Genomic DNA, 27,280 nt, shown 5'->3' on the forward strand with positions numbered 1-27,280 from the left:
AATTTCTAAGTTAGTATACCCAGAGCCATATTTTAGATTCCTTTTCTAATCCAAATTACCTTAACAATTTTTAAAAAATCTGGTAGGTATTAAATGCAAGTAAGAAGTGTAAGAATTAAATCAGTAATTTTCTTTTATTTGCCTGGACTCTTTTCTGAAAGGACTGGTTTTAAAAGATGATAGTTTACTGATGTATAGAAGACGTTCTCCGAACTCAACTTCCACTGTGGGTTGAAAGGCAGGAAGTATAAATTGCCAAGTACCCAAATCAAGCTAAACAGGAGGACGTGTGTAGATTGGTATGGGGTGTATATGGTGTATGTACTCACCCAGCACACAGTGGCAGGAAAATCGGGGGGAGGCGATGGCCCAGAACAATACGCAGTGTACCCCAAAAGTAGGCTTATGCTTCAAAAGACTTGGGAACATGAAGGGACCCCAAATGTAACTTGTGCAAATGTACCCTATGTTTTAGGATTAGGAAAGAAGTGACACAGGGACTGGAATTGGGTCTTAGCAAACATATATATCACAAGAAAGTGCTATCTGGCAGCAAATCAATGCCAAAAACGAGCATAATTGAAGAAAACTTAATTTCTAAATAGGAGAACAAAAGGACAGCCACTTTGGTATCACTGCCAATGCAGTTGTCTTTCCTTATCTCCAGTAGAGCTATGAATTGAAAATCCAATAGAATGCTGGTCCCCCTTTCCCCAAAGCCCTTCTAAATCTTAACAGGTTAAAACTTCTCTCTAAAGGAAAGACAAGCAACTCCACCAAAATAAGCATGCAAATTAATCAAAAGAAATTGGAAATATTCTCTGGAATGAAGAAACAGTAAGACATTTTACACGGTCTAACAATAAAACAATTCAGAATCCATCTTCTTGGAAAAAATATCACAATCAATCTAGGCTATATAAGGAAGACCGGATATTCTAACTTGGGAATCACTTTGCTATTCACCCAACCTCTGTCTGAAAGTTACCCATAAAATGGAATGCATTAGTTCATAGCTGTAATTATTTTAAACCGACTTCATATAGAGTATAATGAAACTCCCATTTAAATGAATAGCCTAGGCCAGGTATGGTTGCTCATGTCTGTAATCCCAACACTTTCGGAGGCCAAGGTGGGTGGATCACCTGAGGTCAGGAGTTCAAGACCAGCTTGGCAAACATGGTAAAACCCCGGCTGTACTAAAAACACAAAAATTGGCCAGGCATGATGGCACATGCCCGTAATCCCAGCTACTCAGGAGGCCGAGGCAGGTGAATCGCTTGAACCCTCGAGGCAGAGGTTGCAGTGAGCCAAAATCGCACCACTGCACTCCAGCCAGGGCGACAGAGCGAGACTCCGTCTCAAAACAAATAAACAAATAAATGAACAGCCTATTTATCTTGACATACATGGAGCACAAGCACTCCCCAGGTTACGCAGAAGCTGAGAGAATGACCTCAGTATCCAAGCAATCCCCAGGGCACTGATAAGAAAATGAGATGTTAAGAATTCAGCCCAGATCCTATTTTTTTTTTGAACTATTTTTCTCAATTGAAAAACTGAATGCCACAGAAAACACAATATTCATTAAAAGACAACCTAGAGAAAAGTGAAATGCCTAATTACAAATGGTGGGAAAGATATCTGCAACATGTGACCAATGAAAGATTAGTATTTAGAATAAAAAGAGCTCTTACAAATCATTAAGAGAAGCATAATGTGAGCAAACAAATGTGGCCAAGTGACATGAATAAATGCTCATTACCATGAAGGATTAGGGAAATGGCAGTCAAAATCTCTATATCATTTTATATCCATTTGGTTGGCAAAAATTAAAGTCTGACAATATCAAGTGTTGAGGGAATGTGGATACACAGATTGGTAAGAGTGAAAATTGGTACGGGCACTCTCGAAAAGCTTGCATTGTAAAATTGAACATACATATTCTTTATTACCCAGCAATTCTGTTCCTAGGGATAGAAGCGAGATGAATCATTATGCACGTACCACAAAAGATAGATGCAAGAATGTTCACAACAGCACAGCTTATAAAAGCAAAACAGAGAAAGCCAAAATACTCACCAACCAGAGTGTGAATATGAATAAACTGTGGTTTCTTGTGTAATACACAATGGTGTATTACACAGCAGCCAAAGCAAATGCATAACAGGCCCATACAGTATAGAAGAATCTTAACAATACAATATTAAGTGAAAAATAAAAACCCCACGAAATTACATACGACACAGTACCCTTTTTATAAAGGTAAAAATTACTTTGTAAAAATGTACTTTTCAGGAAATGCAGTAGAATTATATAAAAAGAAAGCAAGAAAATGATAGTCTTCAGGATGCTGATTACGTTGGGTAGGGAGTGGCAGGCAGCAGACGGGGGAGTGGCATGGCCGTGTTATCAAGGTGCTAGCTTTTGTTTTCAGTGGTGGGGGTCTTGCATGCTTACCACATTTTTTTTTTAATAAAACATTTAAACGATAAAACTGCTGAAAATAAGTCATAGATCAGTAATATTCGCAAACAAGGGATTATGATTATGCCAACTTTTAAAAAGTGGCATCTCAGCTTACCTTCATAAAGCTGTGCATACTGGGGGAAACCAGTTGCCCGTAGCCAATCACAAGCTTCCTTGGCTTCAATTTCTAGAACAGAACACAAGAAAGACAAAATTAGCCGTGTGTACCTCGGCATGTTTATTTTTCCTGAATAAGCTTTGGTTTTATGATACAAGCAAAACATGACTGCCATAGAAAATATGGATAAGCAAACAGACATACACGCTTAATTCAAATGGTTTACATTTTGTATGCATCTTTTCCGATTTTTTCACACATACATGAGGATGTATTTTCCCTTTACGAAAAATAGAAATGGGGTCCTGGGAGTAAGTTTCTCATTTCGTGCTGCTTCTGAAGTGCTCTGGTTACAAACGGTTATGAAAATAAGGCATCATGAGAAAGTTGAAGAGAGATTTAATAACTCATTTGAAGCCTGGCCGGCCTATTGTACTACTTTTCACTTCAACAGAAGGCCACAAAGTACCTCCACCAACACGCTAAAATAGAATTTATCTGAGTAAAGTCACAGGCTTTCTGACACCCAGGGGTTGGGTGTTTCAAAAGCCCCTGACCTTGTGTTGTTTCACTATTGAGTGCTCAGGTACTCATCAGGTCTTAATCCGGTAGGAGAGCCCCAGGCTGTCAAGGAACATGGAGGGCACGAAGTCAGTAAATCCCACAATCTTGGCAGGCAGAAATGGCTAGTAAAGCTTCTACCTCCCTGTGGTTTAACATCTTGTAGATAGAATCGATAAACAGAAAGGCCAAGAGCAACTGACACAGTGTTAAAACTCACTGGAGCACATATTTACAATCCCGTTAAAACTGACTCACAGAGGAGGTCCTGGGAACATTAGTTAGTGTCTCTGCTTGCACAAAGAATATTCCTTTCAACTCTTCCTCCCACCTTCCTCAGGCCATGAGAGTACTCAGTTACACAAGTCTGTTCACTCATTTATAAAGGTCTCAACATTGCATAATTTATGCCAGATTCAAATCTTCATTAAGCATCTCTCTCAAGCAAGTGGGAGACTAACAGCTCATATTAGAAGTGTAACACATCTTATTTTTGTCTAGTAACTTTATGTTTTCAAAGCACTTTTTCACCTATTAGCTCCTGAGTTCCTTGGCCTTTGAAGAAAGGTAATTAAGAAAATCCAAATTCATTAAAGCAAGTGGGAATTTGCTCATTGAGCACAGGAAAGAGAAAAAAAATAACCTGCCATCTCCTGATGAGTTACTTAATACCCAAACTAAAAACGATTATGGCAGTAGCCTGGAAATAAATAGCATGGCAAAGTTAACTTCATGAATCTTTTCAGTGTAGCAGTGAAAGCAGCATTATTCAACCCAAGACTTAGGACTGAATTGGGAGCGAATGATAGATAGTGACATCAATGTGGAAGAACTTCGATGTTTGCACTGAATAAAAGTGTAGAATTGTCTAAAGTCAATTATTTGAGCTTACTTTTTTTTTGTATGTGTATATCCACATTTTGTCTCAGCAAGGAAATAAAGATGTTTTAAATAAAATTATAAAATAAACACTTCCTAGAAAACTATATTGCTGGAAAAACATATACAAGCTCAACATTTTATTTTAAAAAATAAGGAAATTAGACTGGGTGTGGTGGCTCATGCCTATAATCCCTCCATTTGAAAGGCTGAGGTGGGAGGATCATTTGAGCCCAGAAGTTGAAGACCAGCCTGGGCAAAATGGCGAAACCCTGTCTCTACCAAAGAAAAAAATTACAAAAATTAGTCAGGCGTGGTGGCGTGCTCCTGTAGTCCCAGCTACTTGGGAGGCTGAGGTGGGAGGATTGCTTAAGCCTGGAAGGCTGAGGCTGCAGTTAGCCTCAATGGTACTACTACACACCAGCCTGGGCAACAGAATAAGACTCTGTAACCAAAAAAAAAAAAAGAGGAAATTACTTTTGCCCTATCTGTGTGCCCGCCCCCTCCCACAAAAGATAGATATGAAAAGAAAAAAGGCTGTCTTTAAAAATATATTTAAAACTCATTTCATTTGGCTACTTAGAGGTTATTTTCATTGAACAGATTGTTAGACATTGAACAACAGATTGTTAAAAAGTAAATGTGCTTGCTTTCTTAATATTTAACTTAATAAGTGGTGAGTAACCAAAAATTCTCAATGCCTGCCCTTTTTTGACGATAGTCAGACACGGCACTAGGTGAGCCCACGTACAAAAGCCTTAATTAGATACCAATTCACTAGCCAATCCTGCCAGAGCACGCTCCTGCTTTACTAAGAGAAATAGTTTCATGCCAAGAGGCATGGAAGATGTAAGATACTAGTTTTTTAAGCAATCTTTATATTTTTTATATAATAACTTTACAAAGTATTTATTTAAGTTCCCATGTGATTTCAGGAACACAAAAATGCATATTCCTGTCTTCTTGTTCTTTTTTTTTTTTTTTTGAGACAGAGTCTTGCTCAGTCACCTAGGCTAAAGGGCAGTGGTACAATCATAGCTCACTGCAGCCTCGACCTTCCGGGCTCAAATGATCCTCCCACCTCAGCCTCCCAAGTAGCTGAGATAGAGGCAGGAGCCACTGTGCCTGGCTGTCTCTCTTATTTTCTACTGGCCCTGTCTAAGAAATAAAATGACTCCAAATGATCATAAACTGATCAGAAAAGCTGTGTCAAAATAGTCACTCTTAGGGCCACTAAGTTAGAAAGAATGTAAACAGGCGAAGGTTTGCTTCTTCAGCAGATAATTTAATTAACAGTTTATACAATGGCTAAAACGCAGTACTCCCCAAACGGCAGAGATCCAGTCATCTTATCCTTTCTTTTCTTCACCCTAAAAAAAATGACAATTTGTCTTTCCTTTTGATATGAAACCATGGGAAATAGACAAGTATATGACTATTTTACCAACACAAAGAGTCCACTCTGAAAACTTAGGCTGCATTCAAATGAGACCCTAACCCACTGTTTTTGTAGAAATCAGAATTAGAAAACTGTAAAAAGTTGTCACATATTTTTTAGAAAATGGAATACTTGTTGACCTCATGCCTACACTTTCCAATTCATAGGTCAAGAGAAAGTACTAACAATCCAATGTACGTACTGATTTTTAAAAATCAATTATTTTTATTTTTTTTAATGTGAAATGAACCTATATCTACATGTGAGTCACAGTTTCATTCCCTGATTCAAGCCATCACTTTTGCTCTAATCTCCTAACTATTAATAAAACTCTGGGTCTGTAAACACCCCTCTCTCTTAAGAGAATCTGTCCACCAATCCCGGCTCATCAAACTTTCTGAGTTACAATTCATCTTCTCTCTCCTTCACAAACTTCGCTGGAGCTCCATGCCTAAAAATCAGGTCTTGGCTCTGTGCGGTGGCTCACGTTTGTAGTCTCAGCACTTTGGGAGGCAGAGTTGGGTGGACTGTTTGAGCCCAGGAGTTCAAGACGAGCCTGAACAACGCAGGGAGACCCCATCTCTACAATTAGCCAGGCACGGTGGCGCATGCCTGTTGTCTCAGCTACTTGAGGGGCTGAGGTGGAAGGACCACTTGAGCCGAGGAGGTAGAGGCTGCAGTGAGCCGTGACCACACTACTGCATTCCAATGTGAGCAAAAAGGGCAAGACCCTGTCTAACAAAAAAAAAAAAAAAAAAAGGTCTAAACACCCTGGCAAGGTTTTCAAGGCTCTCCACTTGGCATCCAACCTAGTTGTTCAGCTCCCTGTACCCGAGCACTCTAGCCAAAGTAAATTTGGTGCTCATCTCCACACACACTGCACTTCAGTGAATTATCTGGCTTGAAATGCTCAAGATGAAATTTCACTCATCCTTCAAGATCCCAACCAAATGGCACCTCCTCCATGCAGTCTTCCCATTTGCCTCTCAAAGTTCTATATCAATGGGTCACTTTACTGAGTGCTTAATATGCATAAGGCCCTGTCTAAGCACTAGTGCATATTAGTTCATTTACACCTCACACTGATCCTAAAATGTGGATTACTAATATCTCTGAGATAAACACATGAGGAAACAGACAGAGAAGTAACCACCTCTCCTTAAAAATGAGCTTTCTGAGGCCAAGCAAGGTGGCTCACGCCTGCAACCCCAGCATTCTGGGAGGCCTAGGTGGGAGTATCATTTGAGGCCAGGAGTTCAAGACCAGTCTGGGCAATAATTGCGAGACTTCATCTCTACAAAAAATGTAAAAAGAAAAAAGAGCTTTCTGCCTGTATTCGCAGCTACTCAGGAGGCTGAGGTGGGAGGACTGCTTGGGCCCAGGACTTCAAGACCAGCCTGGGCAATACAGTGAGACTCTATCTCAAAAAAAAAAAAAAACTTATAAAAAAAATTATTAAAAATGAGATTTCTACATTCAAATGCCATAGTGAGAGAAGGAACAATTACTTACAAAAATGCAAGGTTCTTCCTGCAAGACAGGTTCTTCCCTTTAAAAATATTATATGTAACAGCCTGGCATGGTGGCTCACGCCTGTAATACCAGCACTTTACTTTGGGAGGCCAAGGAAGGCAGATCATCTGAGCTCAGGAGTTCGAGACCAGCCTGGCCAACATGGTGAAACCCCGTCTCTACTAAAAATACAAAAATTAGCCAGGCGTGGTGGTGGGTGCCTGTAGTCCCAGCTACACAGGAGGCTGAGGCAGGAGAATGGCGTGAACCTGGGAGGCAGAGGTGGCAGTGAGCTGAGATTGGGTTACTGCACTCCAACCTGGGTGACAGAACGAGATTCTGTCTCAAAAAAAAAAAAAAAAACACACACACACACATATATATATAAAAAATGTATATTACGTAACAAATACATATATTGTGTAACAATGAACAAAATTTAAAATATTACAGAGAACTGCATATATATTATATTACTTCGGACACCTTTACCTACCCCATGCTTGTTTTGGGGGACTTCTAACACAGCTCTGAGTGTGTGATTTTCCCTTCAATGTATGTGGGTGGTGATGTGAAAATTACGAGGATGATTTTTTTTAAAAAACATTCCCCACTGAACAAAAATGCCATTAGAAACTAAAAATACAATGGAAATACAATGAAACTTTTATACCTGGGTTTTCTCTAAGCAAACAACAGGCAGATGCCGTAAGGAGGAAACAGGAAATTTTTATTGGAAACAGCTTTAGTCAAAGTCGTTTCACAAAGCAGTTCTGGACATTAGATGGATGAGGTCCCGGACACCCTTTTGTGTATGGCTGGGAACCATTAGGCCATATTTGCACATTTCCTGGCATGACGGGATGATCCTGTCTTCCCATTACCCCTCAACAGTAAGCTGAACAAAAACTCCCCACCCCCAGCATCATTCTGTTGAACTCTGTTAACTTAGCTGGTTGAGCAACAGTAATTGGGTCTAAACAAGATATGATTACTTCAATCTTCCATTTGCTCTAGCTTCACAGGGGGAACTTGTGGATTTCTTCTCTTCTTTGATAACATGATACTGAAATCAGGCTTCGATGCAAACGGTACAGTGAATTTTTTAAAAAAATGCAATTGTAAGACATTAAAGGAATGTAAGAAAATTCAAGCACTTTGCAGATTCCCTGGATTCCCTAAAATTTGATAGACATATGGGCAAAGATTCATGAAAAAGTTGATGCTTTTATTGCTAGAGAACCGTGTCAGCTGTGTGCAGGCCGGTGGTGCTTTTTGATCCAAACCAAGATGCATTCTCCTCCCCGCGGTGATGAAGATTCCTTCAAATGGGAAGGAAGATACTGCTTATCAATTCTGACGACATCAAGGTGACCAATTTGGCAGAAATGTTGTGCAGGTGGGTACGATGGCTTTAATTACAACCCATCTTTACCTGATGGGTGGGTTCCAGAGGGAGTTCACCGGGAGAAGCAAATCACGACCACAAACACTCGTAGTAAGGTGAGGAGATCTTGGTGACTCCCAACCCTGGATGTAGGTAGGCATTGCACTGGGGAGTTTTCTTTTCTTTTCTTTTTTTTGAGACAGGGTTTCACTCTGTCGTTTAGGCTGGAGTCTAGTGGCACGATCACAGCTCACTGTAGCCTTGAACTCTTGGGCTCAAGCAACCCTCCTGCCTCAGCCTCCTAAGTAGCTGGGACTACAGGTGTGTACCACCATGCCTGGCTAAGCTTTTATACTTTTTTTGTAGAGACAGAGTCTCGCTATGTTACCCAGGCTGATCTCAAACTCCTGGGCTCAAGCAATCCTCCGCCTCAGCCTCCCAAAGTGCTGGGATTACAGGTGTGAGCTGCTGTACCTGGACAGGGAGCTTTCTAAAAACACCGACCATCCCCTCCCCAAGTATTCTGATTCGCTCAGTCTACGTAGGGCCTGGACATTGTATTTCAGAAAAGCTCCCTAAGTTTAAAGGCAGCCAGGATTGAGGACCACTAAGCCAGATAACATTTTTTTGTATTCCTTCGTCCTGGACTTTTTCATCCTTGGATTATCCTAACAGCCTCCTCACTGAACTCTGATAAACCTCACCCCTCCCTGCCCCCAACAAATCCTTCCTCCTTCAAGGATCCCCGAGCCACTGGGCTGGTTTTATGAAACACATACTTCATTATGTCACTCCCCTGCTTAGAATTCTTTAGTGACTTTCCACCGCCTTTCAAATACAATCCAAACTCCTCAGCAAAGACCACAGCCTTCGCAATTTGGCATCTGCCTATCCACTCAGCTCTTGGAAGGCCTCCAAATGTAAGCTTGCTCCAGGCTTTCCAAACTCCTTGGAGTTCTGAGGACGTACTAAGCTCTCATACCTTAAGCCCTGAGTTCTCTCAAATGAATTCCCCCTTCTTCACTCTACCAACTTCTCACTTTTTAATTCATTTGTATATCCCGAAAGACAACTTTTTGCACAAAGGAATTACAGATAGGCTGGTGTGAAGAAAGAAAAGAAAAAAAAAATCTATTACTATTTTCCTTTCTTTAAAGGCAGACTGAGAACGATGACTTGAATCTCTTGCTCTTTGCAATTAAAAAACAACCAAATGTTAAACATACACAGTTGCCAAAGACTGGTTATCAGGAGTTATCTATGTAAAATAAATTCCTAGTAAGGTTAAGGCAGACAGCAGACTTCATATATTAATATTTATTAAACTCTAATGTTATCTAATCACAGTGAAGATTTTACCAGCCACTGACAGCATTCCTACCCTCAGGTGCCTAAAAAAATTCCAAACATCTGCTATGCATAGTCTGAAAAAAAAAAAAAAAACAAGAAGCTTCTGGGAGACCAGTCAGTCACTAAGTCAGTTTCTTAGGCTATCTGGCTTAACAATAGCTAACTCAAATCTACCATTAGGTATATTCTAGTACAGTCCTATGTTTAGCTGAAGCTAATCATCCTACATTTTCCCCTTCACTATTTATTGATTGAACTAGGCGTATTGCCAGCAGCTCTCAGGGAAAATCAAAGACACAAGCTCCTGACTTGAAGCAGGAAGGTCCACGTGTTTGTTAAGCCCCAAGTGACCCTGTACAGGCAACATTAGTGAGTGCTCCTTTCATTGGTGAAAGCCAAACTCCTAACCATGTCCCACATGTCCTGGCTCCTGTCAGGACCCCGTCTGTCACCCCATCTCCCTCTGACCGATCCAGCCACACTGGCCTCCTCCCATGTCCTCTTCCTCTACTTCCCACCCCTCACCACCCCCCCCGCCCACCGCCTTTTTTGTTGTTGAGAAGGAGTCTCAACTCTGTCTCCCAGGCCAGAAGGCAGTGGCACAATCTTGCCTCACTGCAACCTCCGTCTCCCAGGTTCAAGCCATTCTCCTGCCTCAGCCTTCTGAGTAGCTAGGACTACAGGCGCCCGCCACCACGCCTGGCTAATTTTTGTTCTTTTTTTTTTTTTTTTTTAAGTAAAGACATGGTTTCACCATGGTGGTCAGGCTGGTTTCGAATTCCTGACCTCAAGTGATCTGCCTGCCTCGGCCTCCCTCCTAAAGTGTGGGATCACTGGCATGGGTCATGGCACCTGGGCCCTCTCTCCCCCTTTTCCTGTTTTATTTTTTCTTCTTCCACAAAACTTATTACGTTTACTTTCTGTCTTTCCTCTTTGTAAGCTCCACGACGGCAAGCTTCTTTGTCTATTTTATTCTCTGATATATCCCAAGCACCTACAACAGCACACAGTAGTTGCTCAATAAATATTACATAAAGAAATAAACCACTCATACAATTTTTGTTCTAGTAAGTGGTCTTAATTTTTCCGACCAGGATCCACAATAAGAAATACATTCTACGTTGTAACATGGTACACATATATACATGTATGTACATGTATATGTGTGTGTATAAATATAAGTACATTCATGCATATAAACACGTGTCTGTACATGTAACTATTATAAAAGAAGTTTTAAGCAAAACCTACAATAAGTGATGCAGTCTTACATTTTTATATATTTTTAAATGCTGCGTTATCTACCAATGTGACCAATTTGAAATGCACTATTCTCATGCATAGTTTTTCTTCTAAGCATGAAGAACTTCTGTACAGTATGAAGAGGAATGTGATATGACATAGGAAAGACATGTGTGACATCAGAGTGGGAGAGGTGTCCCTTCTTGCTAGTGGACAAGTGGGGTCTGCCTGGGCCCAGTCTGTGCTCCTTTATTTAAGGAAGCATTATGATGATATTGGATATGAAACTGGCTTGCAGGAGAAGGGAGTTGGTGTAAAGGACCCTGAATGAAGTAAGAGGTAAGCTGGGAAGCAGAAGTGTTGGGAGGAATGCAGTCTGGATTTACTACAACACAGAGCAAAAAGCAGGAGTATGGAGCAGAAAGTAAGTTATCTCATGGATCAGATGGAAGCACCTTCTCAGCCTGCTTATACAATGAGCAACCAACATTATTTCCTCAGATGTAAAACAGCTTTGCATCTGGGTGCCCTGAAGTCCTTCTGATACTCTATCACAGAGGACAAAGCATTACTGTAACAAGTCAGGAAAATAGCTCCAGGAAAGAATCCACTGCCTAGATAGGTGGCCTTAAGAAAAGAATTTCTCTGGTCCTGTTGCTTCATCTATAAAACCTGGGCTTGCCAGTGGCTTTGTGAACTCCCTAAGCTTTTGACTCTAATATTTCCTTTATGCCCATTTCACCTTCTCTCTAACACCACCTCTAGAAAGGGTTCCATGCCCACTGTTAATTTTCCAGATTTCTTATCAATTACATGGAGACATTCTTCTTCCCTCAAAAAACTGGACCACTAGAAACTGCTATGAGAGATCCCCAATTCTGTAAATTTACGAAAGTTTTAATTGCTTTTATTTTAAAAGCTAACATTTCCAATTTGCCTTTATTTTATTTTATTTTATTTTTGAGACAGAGTATCACTGTGTCACCCACGCTGGAGTGCAGTGGCGCAATCTCAGCTCACAGCAACCTCTGCCTCCCGGGTTCAAGCAATTCTCCTGCCTCACCCTTCCAAGTAGCTGGGATGACAGGTGCTCACGACCACGCCCGGCTAATTTTTGTATTTTTAGTAGAGACGGGGTTTCGCCATGTTGGCCAGGCTGGTCTCAAACTCCTGACCTCAAGTGATCCATCCGCCTTGGCCTCCCAAAGTGCTGGGATTACAGGCATGAGCCTCCAAACCTGGCCTAATTTGCTTTTTTAAGAGATCGACTTCTTGATTTGTCTCATGAAGCCTGTATTCACATTACAGAGAACACAAAACCAACGATGCTTGCTTCTGTGTGTGTCTATGGCCCTCTAAATTTCAACTTGAGAGGAAGAAAACACTTCAATGCACAGAAGGCTCTTAAGAGTTTTACTTTCCTTATTGATCTTTCATGTTTACAGCAGCATCTTATCTTCCAAAGAATCCGTGACTTGGGCGCTGAAATGCATCTTGAAGCTTTTCATCTTTTCTCTTTACAAATGAGGAAGCTGGTACGGAATTGAGGTGATTTGCTGAAGGGGCTAAAGCTACTCAGCTCTCATCCCCAGGTTAGAGCCCTTCTTGCCTATTTCAATAGTGCCCTCATTTGTAAATCACCATACAGGTTTTCAGTCCTAGTAAGGAATGGAAGCTTTGGGGAGTTTTCTTTTTAAGTTTTGTTCGTTTTTTTTTTTTTTTTCTCTTAGTCTTCTGCTTGAGGTTTGGAGACATACATATACAGCTTTCTAGTAAAGAACATTCCTAGAAATTATAGAAAGGAGGGGAAAAAGGACCCATTTTCCCTGTGATGTGATGACAACTTAATAAATGGTTTTGCCTTGAAAGGAGGAAACATTGGGAGACAGGCCCTGCAAGGCTATACCTGGGATGAAGCCCTGCAAGTGACACTTCAGCCATGTAGAATTCAAACCAATTGAAATCCTCTTTGGGGATCATCTAGTGCAAGAGTTTGCAAACTACTCCTTTTAACACATAAACCAGGAAAAGGCAAGTAGCTCACATCAAAATATGTGCTCTTCCCTTGCAAAGGCAACAGCTCTGGATGAATTTGAGCCCATGAGGGATATGGCTCCATCAGGCCCTCTAGCCTTGTGCGGATCCAGTTATTTCCAGAACAGAAAATATCTCCCAACTAATCAAAAATTGGCACTTATTACCCAGCAAAAAGAGGTCAAACTGAAATCAAAATAAACTAAGAAGGAAATGGATACTGAATCATCACATCTTTCTATTTCATTTCAACCTGGGGTAGGATAAAAATAAATCGCTGCTACAAGGACACACATATCTCTCTATCCATACACATACACACACACACACACACACACACACGTATACGTATTTCTAGTATTCTATGTCAAATATTTATGCATTTCAAACTATGCACTAACAACAGTGATTTGAAATAGCTCATAAAGTATGAAGTCCTTTGAAGATGATAACTGTATAGATTAAGAATTTCAAGAAAGAAAAGTATCTAACTAATTAATACAGTTTTAAGGGTCCTTATTTTTCTGAGTCTCATTTTTTTTTTTTTTTTTTGGTGAAATGAAGCACGTGTTTTAAGATTATATAATCCATTCCCTCTTTAAACTTACTATTCAAGGCAAAATATCTGGTTACAAACCTAGAGTAACCCTGTCCCTATTATAAAAAGTTGGCATACAAATAAACTCTTTCTTTTACATATGTTAGCAAAGCTTATTCTACGAGAGGCATCTCCCGCAACATTGGCTTTTGCTTTATAGTTCTGCTATAGCACAGGAGAAAATAAAACAGTGTGCAAATTGCAATACTGTAAAATCTTAAATTAGAAATCAAGGTGATAGCAGGAACATCTATTAAAAAAACTGCTCACCCATATTTTCGTCCATTCTAACAGAAAAAAGAAAATGAATGAAATATCAAGTTGCCTTATCAAAGACCAATGACAATGAAAATACGGCAGGTACTTGTTAGGAGTATAAGCCACCTCCAGCCATTTCTATGTCAAACCTCAAAGAGGAAACACTATTCAACTAGACTTTCTCAGTTCTGTGCCAAAAAGTATGAGAAAAAAGTAAGATTTGCTGTGTTCTAGGTGAGCTAAGGAATTATTTTCACCAGTATTGCTTGGGACACCCAGCCCCCTAAATGAACACTAACGAATGAACAGAAATTAATCTAATGGTCAAATTTTGATTCAGGTTCCTACAAACAACTTAAGACCTTCATTTTGTTTACACATGTTGACTGGAAGCGGTCTGAGGTTCCAGTCAACTCACATGTGATCTTGGACTAGTCACTGAACCTCTCAGCATCTCAGCCGCCCCTCAGTAGGGAAAAGGCACTGGTGTTCCAGGCTGCCTTTGCCAAGTTCTGGAACTTCCCATGAAAATGACTTTTACAGATGTCCAAGCATTATATAAAATGCCCTTTCTGTGCTATACAATTTGAAAAAGAGAACTGTATGTAGACTGGATTCCTTATGAGTTTATGGTTTCTCCAGAATCAGGAGGTAAAAATCATTTCAGTTTCAGCATCTTCTATTTTGTCACTTGAGTGTGAGGAGGGATACAGCGTGGCTGTGGCGCAGCCCCGTGCACGGGCCACAGGCCATTTCACCTCTGAAGTCTCTTCTTCCGTGGCTTCCTAAAGTGCTGCCAGCCTGGGAAATGCTACCACCCCAGGGTGTGGAAAACTTTTGTCCCTTAAACATCCTTTAGAGACTCCTGCGAGGAGAAGGAAGGCGCCTTTCTGACAAGCTTCAGGAAGTGACCTCCAGTCCTCTCCACAGGACACGCAAAGGTGGGGCAGGGCAGAGAACAAAATGTGGATGGGAGGTGCCAAAGGCATCTGAGGACTCAACTTCACTGACCTCAGCCTTCAATGAGCTTTTGATTTTTCCCCGATGGGGGAAGGGGTAGACACCAAAAGGCACCAAGTAGAGAAATGTATAAAATGAAAATAAGCACACTTTTCACGACGAAAGTAAGTCTAGTAGAACAAACCCCCCCCCAAAAAAACAACCAAAAAACCCCAAGGCTGATGAATGATTAAGAGAAACTGATTTCCACTGTGTCTTGGCTTCACTTTAGAAGGATATAATAGTTCACCTTTTGGTGCTCAAAACTCTGTTTCCTTAGAGGCAGGCATTCACATATTTTCAGTCACATTTGGGAGAAAAGTTTCCTTTAGAAATAATATTTGAAAGTACTTTCACTGAAGAAAACATTATTTGGTACAGTCAACGCGGGCCAGAGTTTTAGAAAATGGTATCCCAGAACACTCCCCCAAATGTTAAAGACAGAGCCCCAAGTCTCCTCTCACTAGACTCCCCTCCATGGAGGGGACTCACAAAAAATTTGTCATTCCTGGACTCTAACATTATAGCTCCCTACCTATGCACACGAGCCTCCCAGGAAATTACAAAGTAACTGTAAGTCTCCGTAAGGGCCACAATAGAGAAGTCTGGCTGCTGCCTGGGAGACACTATGAAAATATATAGGCTTGCTGGGCACGGTGGCTCACGCCTGTAATCCCAGCACTTTGGGAGGCCGAGGCGGGCGGATCACGAGGTCAGGAGATCCAGACCATCCTGGCTAACAGGGTGAAACCCTGTTTCTATTAAAAATACAAAAAAATTAGTTGGGCATTGTGGCGGGCGCCTACTGTAGTCCCAGCTACTCGGGAGGCTGAGGCAGGAGAACGGCGTGAACCCAGGAGGCGGAGCTTGCAGTGAGCCAAGATTGCGCCACTGCACTCCAGCCTGGGCGACAGAGAGAGACTCCGTCTCAAAAAAAAAAAAAAAAAGAAAATATATAAGCTTAATGTGAAGCCTTTCTTCCTGTTCTCCATTAATTATGATGGCAAGGCAGAACAAATTATGATGGCAAGTGAACAAAACGTTACCACAAAGTAGACCTAATTAGAGGGCCCCCGGGAGGACTCCGCAGTTCTTATCACTGATCATGGTAATCCCTAATAACACAAGGTCCCAAAGAAGGAAAAGGGCCAGAGGACAGAAGGAGCCCTTCTCAGCTGGGAATCTAAAGCCTTTTACATTAACTGGATCTCTAATTTGAGGTTGAAAGAAAACACCACTGATGGCGCTCATTGAATGCAGTAACCCATTCCTATAAAACATACTTCAACCCTACAGCACTGTCTTCCTTCAAAGAGGAACAGCACTCACCTCCCTCTGCATTCATCCACATGCAAAGGCAACAGAGTCAGTAATAAAGATAGTTGTGAAAGGTGCTCCAGAAAAGCATGTTCCTTCTAATTTCACAGCCATGGAAAAGAGGATCTTCGAATTGTGCTTTCTAGAACACACTGGATATTTACACTCTATGGTTGGGCATTAATTCACCCTGACTACAACATGAAGGAATCTATTTTTTAGTGTCTTGAATGATGTACAGATTACTCCTTTGCATTAGAGCCCCACAACTCCAAACTAAGAATTTTAGGGGCAGATCCTGATAAAATGAGCATTCTGAGAAAAGTCAGAGATACAACTTAGTCTAGACACTTAAAGGAATTAGTTCTCTCCCACTAGATCCCAACTCATGTAATTCAAATCATTGGACTGTGCAAACATTACAAATGAAAATCACCTTTCTCCCCACATCTGCTTTATAATCTCAAGAACAGGCTTGGCATGATGTGGGTCTGGATGCCAGTCACACCATGGGGCCAGGTTTTGCTGTGATGTTGTAAAGCACTGAGAATTCAGTCTTTAATGATTTGGCAATAGGCAGGGAGGAAGGGGAAACATCTGAAGTTATTTTTACTTTTGTAAAAGTCTTCTGGCTGTACAGGGTGAATGGTAGGGTGGATCAGGTATTGTCTGGAGCCTTTCAGGGTCTTTTATTTTTGCATGGCCTCATTTCCGTCTTCCTGTTGCTAGGAAGGAGAGTGAAGCATGAGAAACTTGTGTTGACAATACTGGACCATCCTGTCCAGCACAAGGCTCTCTTCCAAAAAAGTCCGATCCATTTCACCCACTGTACTCTGGATGCCCCCATTCTTCTGGACCAAATCACCATTCCCTGAATATTTTCAAATTGCATATTTACCCGCTTAAGTCATAAATATACCACTCTGATTTAAACATTGCGTCATGGCTTAAAATCTCCATGGGGACACCAAGGGAAACCCAAGTACTTATTTCTGTATTTGAAACCACCTCTTGGAATCTCACCAAGCCTCTGATTGGAAGGCATCTCAACTGGGGCCTCCCATATCCCCTTTAAGTCCCGTAATAGTTCTACAAATAAGAGTTTAAGTACTATATACATTTTTAAACTCACTTCACAGTAATAGCTTGTTGAATCACAACATGTCTTTCTACTGGTCTGGTATATTTTCCAGAAGCATCCAAACACCTGTTTTAATGTAGAAATGCTCTTAAACTTTGCTTAGTCTTTGCTCTCTGAACTACAGTACAGAACAACAAAAAAAACATGCAAACAAAGACTTAAGGTTGAAGGGTAACCTGCCTTTCACCTTTACTCCAGAGCCCTAAGAAAATCCTTCAATCTTTCCAGTGCATTAAAATTTGAAACACTGCCTTCATAGTGAGCAATAGTTAATTGCTCAACTATTCACTGTTTAAGGAATGAGTGGTGTTTCTCATGAAATCTGCAATTGGGAAGTTATGACACAAGCCACCAGAACCACTTTTCTCACCCACTCCAGGGAAAGATTTAAGTTGGAAACTATTTATCCCCCGGTCCCCTTTTTGAACTTCCAGGCTGTTTGGTGTCTGGTGCTACTCTGTGTGAATTAAAATAAAATAAGTATTTGTCAAAAGCAAACTTTTCAAAACAGCCAGGAGAGAAACTCAGTCTGCTGTGCTTCATTTTAAACTCTGATCAGTAGTACTAATGCAAAAAGTATGCATCTGTGCTCAGGCCACGCTGTAAATCTGGCATGCCACAAGAAATGTGAATACATGCAATAGCCAACATTTTCTCAGAAAATGTCTCAAAATAACTTTTGTGCACACATCTGCTAACCATTTGACACTGGTTCCCCAGGACTTTAGTTCTTCGATTAGAGGGGCTGCTGCCTTACAGGGCACCCCTCTGACCATCTGCTGCCGTCTGCAAGCCAAGATGGCACCTCCATTAATTCTACACTTAGAGTCTGCAAATTATCTCTACCGAGGACCAGTCTGTAGTCCAGATGGATGGCGAATTAGTCAACCTCTTGGAGCTGCTGATAGATTTACATTCAGAGGGCTGCAGTCTGCTGGACTATCATTTTCCCTCATCCCTTCAGCAAACAGAATTTTGGAAGAAAAAAAATGTAATCTGAGACTCAGTATTCTGCCTTCTCCCGAGCTGTAATTTTTTTTTCCAAATACATCATCAATGCCACCAGCCTAGGCTGCATTCCTCTATCTCACCAGTAATCGCCGAAACAACCTCTGAATCCTGAGAATGAATCCATTTGCTCACCCATATTGGGTATAAAAAGACTCACTCAAAACAAGACTGGGGATGGGGAAGGGTGGGGAGTGGGACGAAGCTTTCTTTAAATGCAGATTAATGACTGCAAGCAGGGGTTTCCTTCTGCAGTGATTAGCACACATTGGGTATTTATTGAATATCGGGAACAGGCATCCTGCTAATCACTTTACTTGCATGAGCTCATTTGATCCTCACAACCTCCCCGCGCGGAGGTAATACAGTTATCACCCCTTTGCTGCAGATGAAGGAGGCACAGTGAGGTCCTGTCACTGCCCAAGTTCGCCCAGCTAGCAAGGCTGCTGACCAGGATCAGACCCCACCAGCCTGACCCCGTGTCCCCTCTCACTTTCCTCGCCCCAGGGGCTGTGCGCTGAAGGACGCTCGCGGACGCAGCAAACTACACGCAGCAGGGTGCTGCAGAGAGGAAGGGTGCACCTCCTTCGGAGGGATCAAAGGCTCGGCCCAGGACTCTGGAGGTGGGGACAGCGACATGGAGTGGGGGCAGGCTTCCAAGAAGCTGTCGCCTTGTTACGAAAATAGTCGGGTCGGGAGGCGAGCTTCCTTCCTCTCTCTGGCCCAGGAACTCGCTCCTCGGCCTCCATGTCGGGGTCAAGGGCGTGGGCATCCCCAAGGAGGCATTTCAGGGACACGATTCAGCGACCCATCTCCGGGAAAAACAAAACAAAACAAAACTGTGTGTGTGTGTGTGTGTGTGTGTGTGTGTGTGTTTTTCCTAGCAAGAAGCACTTTTGCAAGCCACGGGGCTTGCTAAACTACCCCAACACTCTCCAGGTACCCGCGGCCACCAAACCAAGACTTCCCTGGCCAGGTCTGAGTTAATTCCCAGCGCTTAAAGTATCTGACCCAAAAATGGTTGAAAAGGAAAACAAGTTTTTGGTGAACTGACTTTCAAGCAGTGATGGAAAAAAAAATTTTCCAAGCGCCACTAGGGTCTAAAACGTTCCCAAACAGTAAACTCTCCCGGAGTTCACTCTGATTTTGGACTAACGTGGTGAATGACAGGAGGTCAGTAAGAGCGCAGAGCAGTCCCCAAAGGAAAGGAAGGTAGAAGGCGGTGTCGCCGCGCCCCTCGAGCCAGAGCCGCGAGCCCCCGCCCGGCTCAAGGAGGAAAGTGAACCAGGGCTGCCCTTCACGGGCTACGGCCGATCCGGAGCCCGCCTGGTGCGCTGGCCCGCGGTCCCCAGGCAAAAGGTAATCAAGGGTCACTCCTCCAAAATTCAAACTCCCTCCCCAAACTGCGAGCCCTGCTATCCCCACACCACCTCCAAGAAAATCCGGAGACTCTGCAGAAAGCGTTTAAAGAGCACAGAACAACAGGCACCGACTTGACAAGGCGGGGTGACACTTTCTTGCGGCGGGTCCCCTCTGCAGCCAGCTCCCGCGGCCGGACCGACGGCAACGCGCAAGTCTAGCTTACGTGTTAGGATCATGGTATCCGGCTTCTTTCTGCACATCAAGCGCGGCAGGCGGCGGGGTAAGCGCAGTGGGGAAGTCGAGGCAGGCGGAGGCGGCTCGGCTTCCGCGTTGGGACCCACGGCGGCACCCAAGACGCGCGCCCTCGCGGTCCTCAACGCATCCTTGCTCGCCGCTCCCTGCCCCTCGTCACGGCCCCAGAAAAAAAGCGGGGTTTTCTAAAGATCGAAACGAGGGAGCGCTCAGGGAGTTGGGCGAGAAGTCCGTGAGCCGGCGCTCCTGCTGCGGGGAGGTGCGGCCATGTCCTGGCTGGGAGCGAAGCGCCCTCGCTCGGGCAGCCGGAGCGAACTGTCTCCCGCGCGCCCCGCCGGCCGCGCCCTCCCGCTGGGCCCACCCCCGAGGGGCGGGGCCAGAGAGGGCGGCACCGCCTCCTCCCCGGGGTCTGGGTCGCAGGCCTTAGCGACGGGCTGTTCTCCGGCCCCGCCCCATTCCCAGGCTCCGCCCCCCCTGCGCCTCTTCCCCGTGGCCGCAGCCTCAGGCCGCCCTCTAGCCCCGCCCCGCCCAGGCCCCGCCCCTCCTCTGTCCCGTCCCCTGGGTCCCCTCCCCCCCCACGCCCCGCCCCGCGCCTCCTCCGCCCAAGGCTGGAATGTTTCCCCCACGGGCCTCCACGTTCCCAGCGGGAAGCGCCTAAAAGTCGCCAACTATTGGCCCCGGGTGCAAAGGCAAAGGTCACAAGGCATTTACTTGGCGGAGGTGTCCGGGCTGGTTCCTAGTGTGCCTTGAGCTTCCCTGCTTCTTCTTGGTAGCTCTGCGCACTTTTTACCTGTCTTTTATCCTGGCGGGAACCGCGTAAATTTGCGGGAACGGAGGGGAAGCGGAGAGGAAGGGATGGTTAGTGTTTCCAGATCTGTGAAAACGCGAGAAGAGTACCTGTCCCTTGGACATTGGTTATTTATTGTTAAAACCCGCATGGGTACGGAGCGAATGTAGGTGATAAACACTGCCTTAGAGGAATTGAGCTTTCACTCGGCACGTGCTGGGGGTCACAGCCCGTGTTTCTCAAACTGGCCCTCGGGCCACAGTCCGAATGCAGCTCCTGGAACTGTCCTTGGCTGGCGCCTGACTGCAGAATTCCAATCTTTGATGATGAGAATCTGCAACTTTTACAAGCTCTCAGATGATTCTGATGGCCTGTAGTTTGAGGACCCCTGATGTATTAGGAAGCCTAATGTGAAGAGATCACAGCTAAATACAGTTGCAGTAAGAGTCTTTAAAAAACCCAGAACTGGATTCCATGAAAATTTACTTCAGGGTTAATTGATGCTTTTTGCCTGCTATCTCTGGGCAAGGAAGACTAGTGAACTAAACTCATTCATTCAACAAATAAAGAAAGAGCATTTACTATGTGCCAAACACAGCTGTAGACTGGGAGATACAGAAGTGAGCAAAAGAGACAAATATCCCTTCGCTCCTGGAGGTTACTTTCTCGTGGAAAAAATGCATAACAAACAAAATAAATGAGATATATAGAGTATGTTTGATGGAGATACATAAAGCAGGGAGGTAATATTGGAGTTGGGGAAGGGCACAATTTGTTTTTAAATGGGGCAAATACAAATAGGAGAATTTAGTCTCTTAATTATAGTTTAAAACGTATTGGTTTCATAGCCATATCTTAGTTTACATACACAAGACTCTTCGCCCCTTTCCCTCATAAATTTTGATAAAACAAAATAAAAATGCTGGGTGAATGCAGTGGCTCACACCTGTAATCCTAGCGCTTTGGGAACCAAGGTGGGAGGATTGCTTGATCCCAGGAGCTTGAGACCAGCCTTGGCAATATAGCAAGACTCCATCTGTACAAAAATAAATAAATAAATAAATAAGCTAACTCCACTACTGGCTCCCTAATTTACCCAAAGCAGAATTCAGCTCTAAAGGGTATGGGACTCCTCCGTTCAACAGATGTGTCCAGGCTTTTTACCTACTTGTAACCGCTGAGGGTGCAAAGGCTACAGCCTGGTGGGAGGAAGTTAACAGGGGTGTATGAAAAAGCGGTGCTGTGAGGGCCCAGGAAATGCAGATCTGACCTGGCCCAAGATGATGCAGTTGCCCTCAGGAGTGTGGGAGCCGAGCCGGAGGAGCTGCCCAAGAGCCCACCGTCATCAGCAAGGGGGAGTGTGATTCAACAGGAGGCCAGGAAAGTAAAAGCAAGAACTTTCAATCCCCTGCGTGACTATGTTAAGGAAAGTCCTTAGAAGTGATAAACAGCCAGAAGCCATTTTTTTTTTTTTTTTTTTGAGACAGAGTCTCGCTCTGTCGCCCAGGCTGGAGTGCAGTGACACGATCTCGGCTCACTGCAAGCTCCAACTCCCGGGTTCACACCATTCTCCTGCCTCAGCCTCCCAAATAGCTAAGACTACAGGCGCCCGCCATCACGCCCAGCTAATTTTTTTGTAGTTTTAGTAGAGACGGGGTTTCACTGTGTTAGCCAGGATGGTCTCGATTTCCTGACCTCGTGATCCGCCCGCCTCGGCCTCCCAAAGTGCTGGGATTACAGGCATGAGCCACCATGCCCGGCCGAGAAGCCATTTTAATGGAAGAACGCATCCCGTGATTGGATTTGCATTTTGAAAAGATCGCTCAGGCTGCAGTGTAATATTCAAACTTAAAAAATGAGTGCACCTTCAAAACACACTAATTTATCTTATTTATTAAAAATTCAAACTTTAAAAATATATTCTAAATATCTCCCCTCCAAATACACCAATTCTCAGAATAAGTTCTTAATATTTTTTGTTTGCTGGTTAAAGTTGTATTCTAATTTAATTAGGTTGCCAGGAGTCTTTTTATTCCACTTAGCATTCATCTTTCCACAATAAAACAGGCAAAACTTCTCTTCTTATTCAATCCCCATTCCTCTCTCCTTGATTATTGATGCCGCTGTCCCTGGATCTTTTCTAATTTCATTACATCTCTCTGGAGATTGTGTTATGTAGTTTGCTCATTGTATAATAATACTAATAATAACTCCAAAATCCTTTCTCTTGGTGACGCATTGGTTTGCATTTGACCTTCCCTGAATCTCATCTTCTTCCAATCTTTGGTCTATTGACACAGCGTGTGACAAGGGCCAAGCCCCAATTTGTATAGCTTTAATTCCACTCTTCTTAGAAATGGACATGCTACATTTTGAAAGCTGCTACGCTTAAGAGAATAGTGGTTGAAAACAGGACTTTTAGAGCAGGCCACTTACTAGCTTTATGATTAATATGTTATTTGTTTATGTTATAATTGAAACTTTTCTTTTAGATTCAGGGGGTACATGTGCAGATACATTGCATGATGCTGAGGTTTGGGGTACGATTGGTTCAGTCACCCAGGTACTAAGCATAGTACCTAATAGTTTTTCAACTCTTTCTCCCCTTCCTCCCTCTCTCTCCACTCTAGTAGTTCCCAGTGTCTATTGTTGCCATCTTTATGTTCATTAGTACTCAGTGTTTAGCTCCCACTTATAAGTGAGAACATGGAGTATTTGGTTTCCTGTTCCTGTGTTAATATGGTTAACATAATGGCCTCCAGCTGCATTCACGTTGCTTCAAAGGACATGATTTCATTCTTGTTTTTGAGATAGTCTCACTCTGTTGCCCAGGCTGGAGCACAGTGGTGAAATCTCAGATCACTGCAGCTGAACGTCTGTGCATCCCACTCAGGACAAGAGGATCCCAGGCTCAAGCGATCCTCCCACCTTAGCCTCCCAAGTAGCTGGCACTACAGGTGCGTGCCACCACATCTGGCTAATTTTTGTATTTTTTGTAGAGACAGGGTTTTGCCATGTTGCCCAGGCTGGTCTTGAACTCCTGGGCTCAAGCAGTCCGCCAGTCTTGGCCTCCCAAAGTGTTGGGATTACAGGTGTGAGCCACCACACCTGGTCTATTTCATTCTTTTTTTCATGGCTGTGTAGTTGAATATGTTATTTAGCTTCTCAAAACTTTAGTTTCATCTTTAAAAAAGAAGGTTGTTATAGTGCATACCTCATGAGGGTTTTATGAGGCTTGAATAAAATAATGTACATAAGTGCTTAACACATAATAACCATTTATTAATGTTAGCCACTATTATTAGAACTAAAACATGAAATTCCTATTTAAATCACCATCCAGGAGAAGATTAAAACAAAATAAGACCTTGGCATTACCCTTTGTGAATCTGAGGAACCTTTACAAGCGGGGGGAAGGAAAGAGTGAAAAAATCATGTAAAGTGTCAACAAACAGTAGTGCTTTACCTCTTAGGGTCCCCAGGCCCCTCAGTGTCCTTCCTCTTCATTTAACCTTCAACTCATCACCCAAGGTTTCATCTGTCTCTGTCATACGTTAGAAGTTAACGTTAGATAATGTTAGATAATGTTAGAAGGGATTTTGTAGCTGAGCTGCATTAAGTGAGATTTTGATTTGAAATGCTAAACTAAGAGGCAGGAATTACCTGTTCAATGTAGCCTGTTTCAGTGCCAACAGCTTAGGGTCCTCTGAAACCGTTTCAATACATCAAAATGAGAACTCATCACAAGTTATATGGGGTGTTGTTACTTATTTGTTCTCAATGGCAGATTTTTAAAACATGATTTGGCACCAAGACCTGTGCTATTCACTTCCTGTCATGCTCTTTTGCTCTTTCCTCAGCTTGGACATCACTTTTTTTTTTTTTTTTTTTTTTTTTTGAGATGGAGTTTCACTCTTGTCATCCAGGCTGGAGTGCAGTGGTGCGTTCTCAGCTCCCTACAACCTCGGCCTCTGGTTTAAAGCAATTCTGCCTCAGCCTCCCACGTAGCTGGGACTACAGGCACCTGCCACCATGCCTGGCTAACTTTTATATTTTTAGAAGCAACGGGGTTTCACCACATTGGCCAGACTGGTCTCGAACTCCTGACCTCAGGTGATCTGCCCACCTCAGCCTCGCAAAGTGCTGGGATTATAGGTATGAGCCACCGCACCTGGCCAGACATCACTTTCTTGGAGACTGTTCACAGGGTTATCCGTGGCCACTGTATTTGGGTGTTTTCCCATTCAACTGTGGTATTAGCATGGAAAGAAAGATTACGTAGTTAACTCCTAAATTGAATGACAGAAGGCTGAGTGTCCACTGGCTTTGGTTCCTACTCTGTTTTAATAATTGATATTAGTTATTATTGATACTGTCCAAGGATACCCACTTGCATTTTTCCCACTATAACATGTTAAAAAACACTCAAGCATTGACAGGCACTTAGGCAGGCAATGATACTGAGTAAAGTTGACCCTAGTGGGATGGTGAGAATTGGGGGGGTCAGGACCCCTCTGAGAAGACAGCCACCATTAGGACTTACTGGCTTGTTGACCTGTCTTAACAGGAGCTGAAAGATTTTTTCCAGAACCCCTATAATTTTATATTTGTGTATGAAATCTCTCAATTATTAGATGCTGGCAACTAATTTAAAAAAATGGAAATCCATCCACTTAATTTTAACTTTGGGCTTTACTTAGCCCTAGGGCAACCAGTTTAAACCTCTGCTCTAGTGATATGAGCCAGGCAATCTCTTTGGAAATTGATTTCTCTCCCTGAGGAAATAACAGACTCCTCTGCACTTGGAAAATGTTATAATTTGTGTTTAATGCAGCGTTGCAAAATTACTGGGGGGGTTATTTTTATTTGTAATGTTCAAAGGACATATGACAAAGAATAGAAAGTTTTGAAAATAATTTTAAATGGTATTCAATTAAGGAAAGTAACTAAGTTAGAAATTGAATGGCTGTCCTTAAAACATTCATTTATTTTTAAGCTTTAGTGACCCCAATCTGGGTCCTCCTCCTACCCCCACTCTCTACCCTACCTGGTATTTAGCCTTTTCAGAATTTGTCAAAACCCAAATGCTGGAGTGTAGAATGAAGAAAGAGGAGAATAATAAAGGGCTTAGGCAGCAAAATTAATTCACCCCCCTTTAATTTTAACTGGAGTATGTCTCTTGTTCACTCAGACCTTCTATTGATTACAACTTTTGAATAATGCAAGTTCAAAATATAGGGAAGGTTAATTTAGTTGCCCAGTGATATTTTTAAGAGAGAGAAGCTGGGCACAGTAGTTCATGCCTGTAATCCTAGCATTTTGAGAGGCCAAGGCGGGAAAATCACAAGCCCACGAGTTTGAGATCAGCCTGGGCAACACAGGGAGACTCCATTTCTACAAAACATTAAAAAAAAAAAATTAGCTGGGCATACTGCTCGCCTGTGTTCCCAGCTACTTGGGAGGCTGAGGCAGGAGGATTGCTTGAGCCGGGTAGTCGAGGCTGGAGTAAGCCGAAAATGTGCCACTGCACTCCAGCCTGGGCCACAGAGTGAGACCCTGTCTCAAAAAAAAAAAAAAAAAAAAAAAAGGAAAAGAAAAAAAATGAGAGTCTGAGAGTCTGTTGTGCCTGTGAAAATGTGATCTAAGTCTAATTTTTGGATAATCTTTTAAACCCCAACTATGAACCAGCGCAGCATAGCACCTTCATCATTCAACAAATATTTACTGAACCCTAGAAAAGGCAGGGTATTGGGCAAAACTAAAATGAACATGAAGAGGGTACTTGGAGGACACAGCTCTGTTAATAGCGCTCTGTAAGGAGCTCCGTGGAGGGCTTGAACGTACTGAATTCTTAGTCCTGATTTGATAAATCAACCAGCATGCTTTCCTGAGATACTTACTATATTGACAGTAGGAATTCCTTTTAAGGGCTATTTCATTTAAAGTCATCAGCTCAAGGCCTCCCTGCCAGAAAATGAACCCAAAAGTGCCGGCTCCCAGCCCCAACAACCATTTGATCTTTACCAAGGACTGCTCTGATTCTTTCGTGTGTCCCCTGACTACACAAAAATCAAACAAGTGGAAAGTAAAACATTGCGATCACTTTTTATTTCATAAAAGCAACTAGGCTACTTTCCCACTGAATTAACTAATTTAAACGGCATGGTAAAATATACATAATATAAAATTTACCATTTTAACCATTTTTAAATGTACAGTCTAGTAGCATTAAGTACCGTGCATTTACATTATTGTGTGACGATCACCGTTATCCATCTCCAGAACTTTTTCATCATCCCCAGCTGAAGCTCAACAATAAACTCCTCATTCTCCCCTTCCCCCAACCCCTGGTAACCATTATTTCACTTGCTGTCCCTAGGAATTTGACTATTTTAGGTATGTCCTATAGGCAGGATCATACAACAGTTGCCCCTTTGTGTCTGGTTTATAATGGTTAAATATTTTCTTTCTTTCTTTTTTTAACAAGTTTATATCTATATCTATATCTATCTATATATTTTTCAAGACACGGTCTTGCTCTGTTGCCCAGGCTGGAGCGCACTGGTGT

At 42.8% G+C, this 27,280-nt stretch overlaps 1 protein-coding gene across 6 annotated transcripts in view; it reads right to left on the minus strand.

Moving 5' to 3' along the window:
• Positions 1-27,280, minus strand: part of DLC1 (DLC1 Rho GTPase activating protein) — a 524,846-nt gene that overhangs the window by 29,622 nt on the left and 467,944 nt on the right. For 4 of the 6 annotated variants that reach the window (XM_054561211.2, XM_024250985.3, XM_024250984.3 and 1 more), the window contains one exon: positions 2,585-2,656. In XM_054561211.2, coding sequence (XP_054417186.2) covers positions 2,585-2,656 — 72 coding nt within the window. Of the gene's footprint in view, positions 1-2,584; positions 2,657-19,896; positions 20,325-27,280 lie in introns of those variants that run through there. The other 2 variants (XM_009243547.4, XM_063726515.1) reach the window with 2 other exon arrangements.

This window comes from Pongo abelii, chromosome 7, assembly GCF_028885655.2.
Source record: "Pongo abelii isolate AG06213 chromosome 7, NHGRI_mPonAbe1-v2.0_pri, whole genome shotgun sequence".
NCBI lineage: Eukaryota > Metazoa > Chordata > Mammalia > Primates > Hominidae > Pongo > Pongo abelii.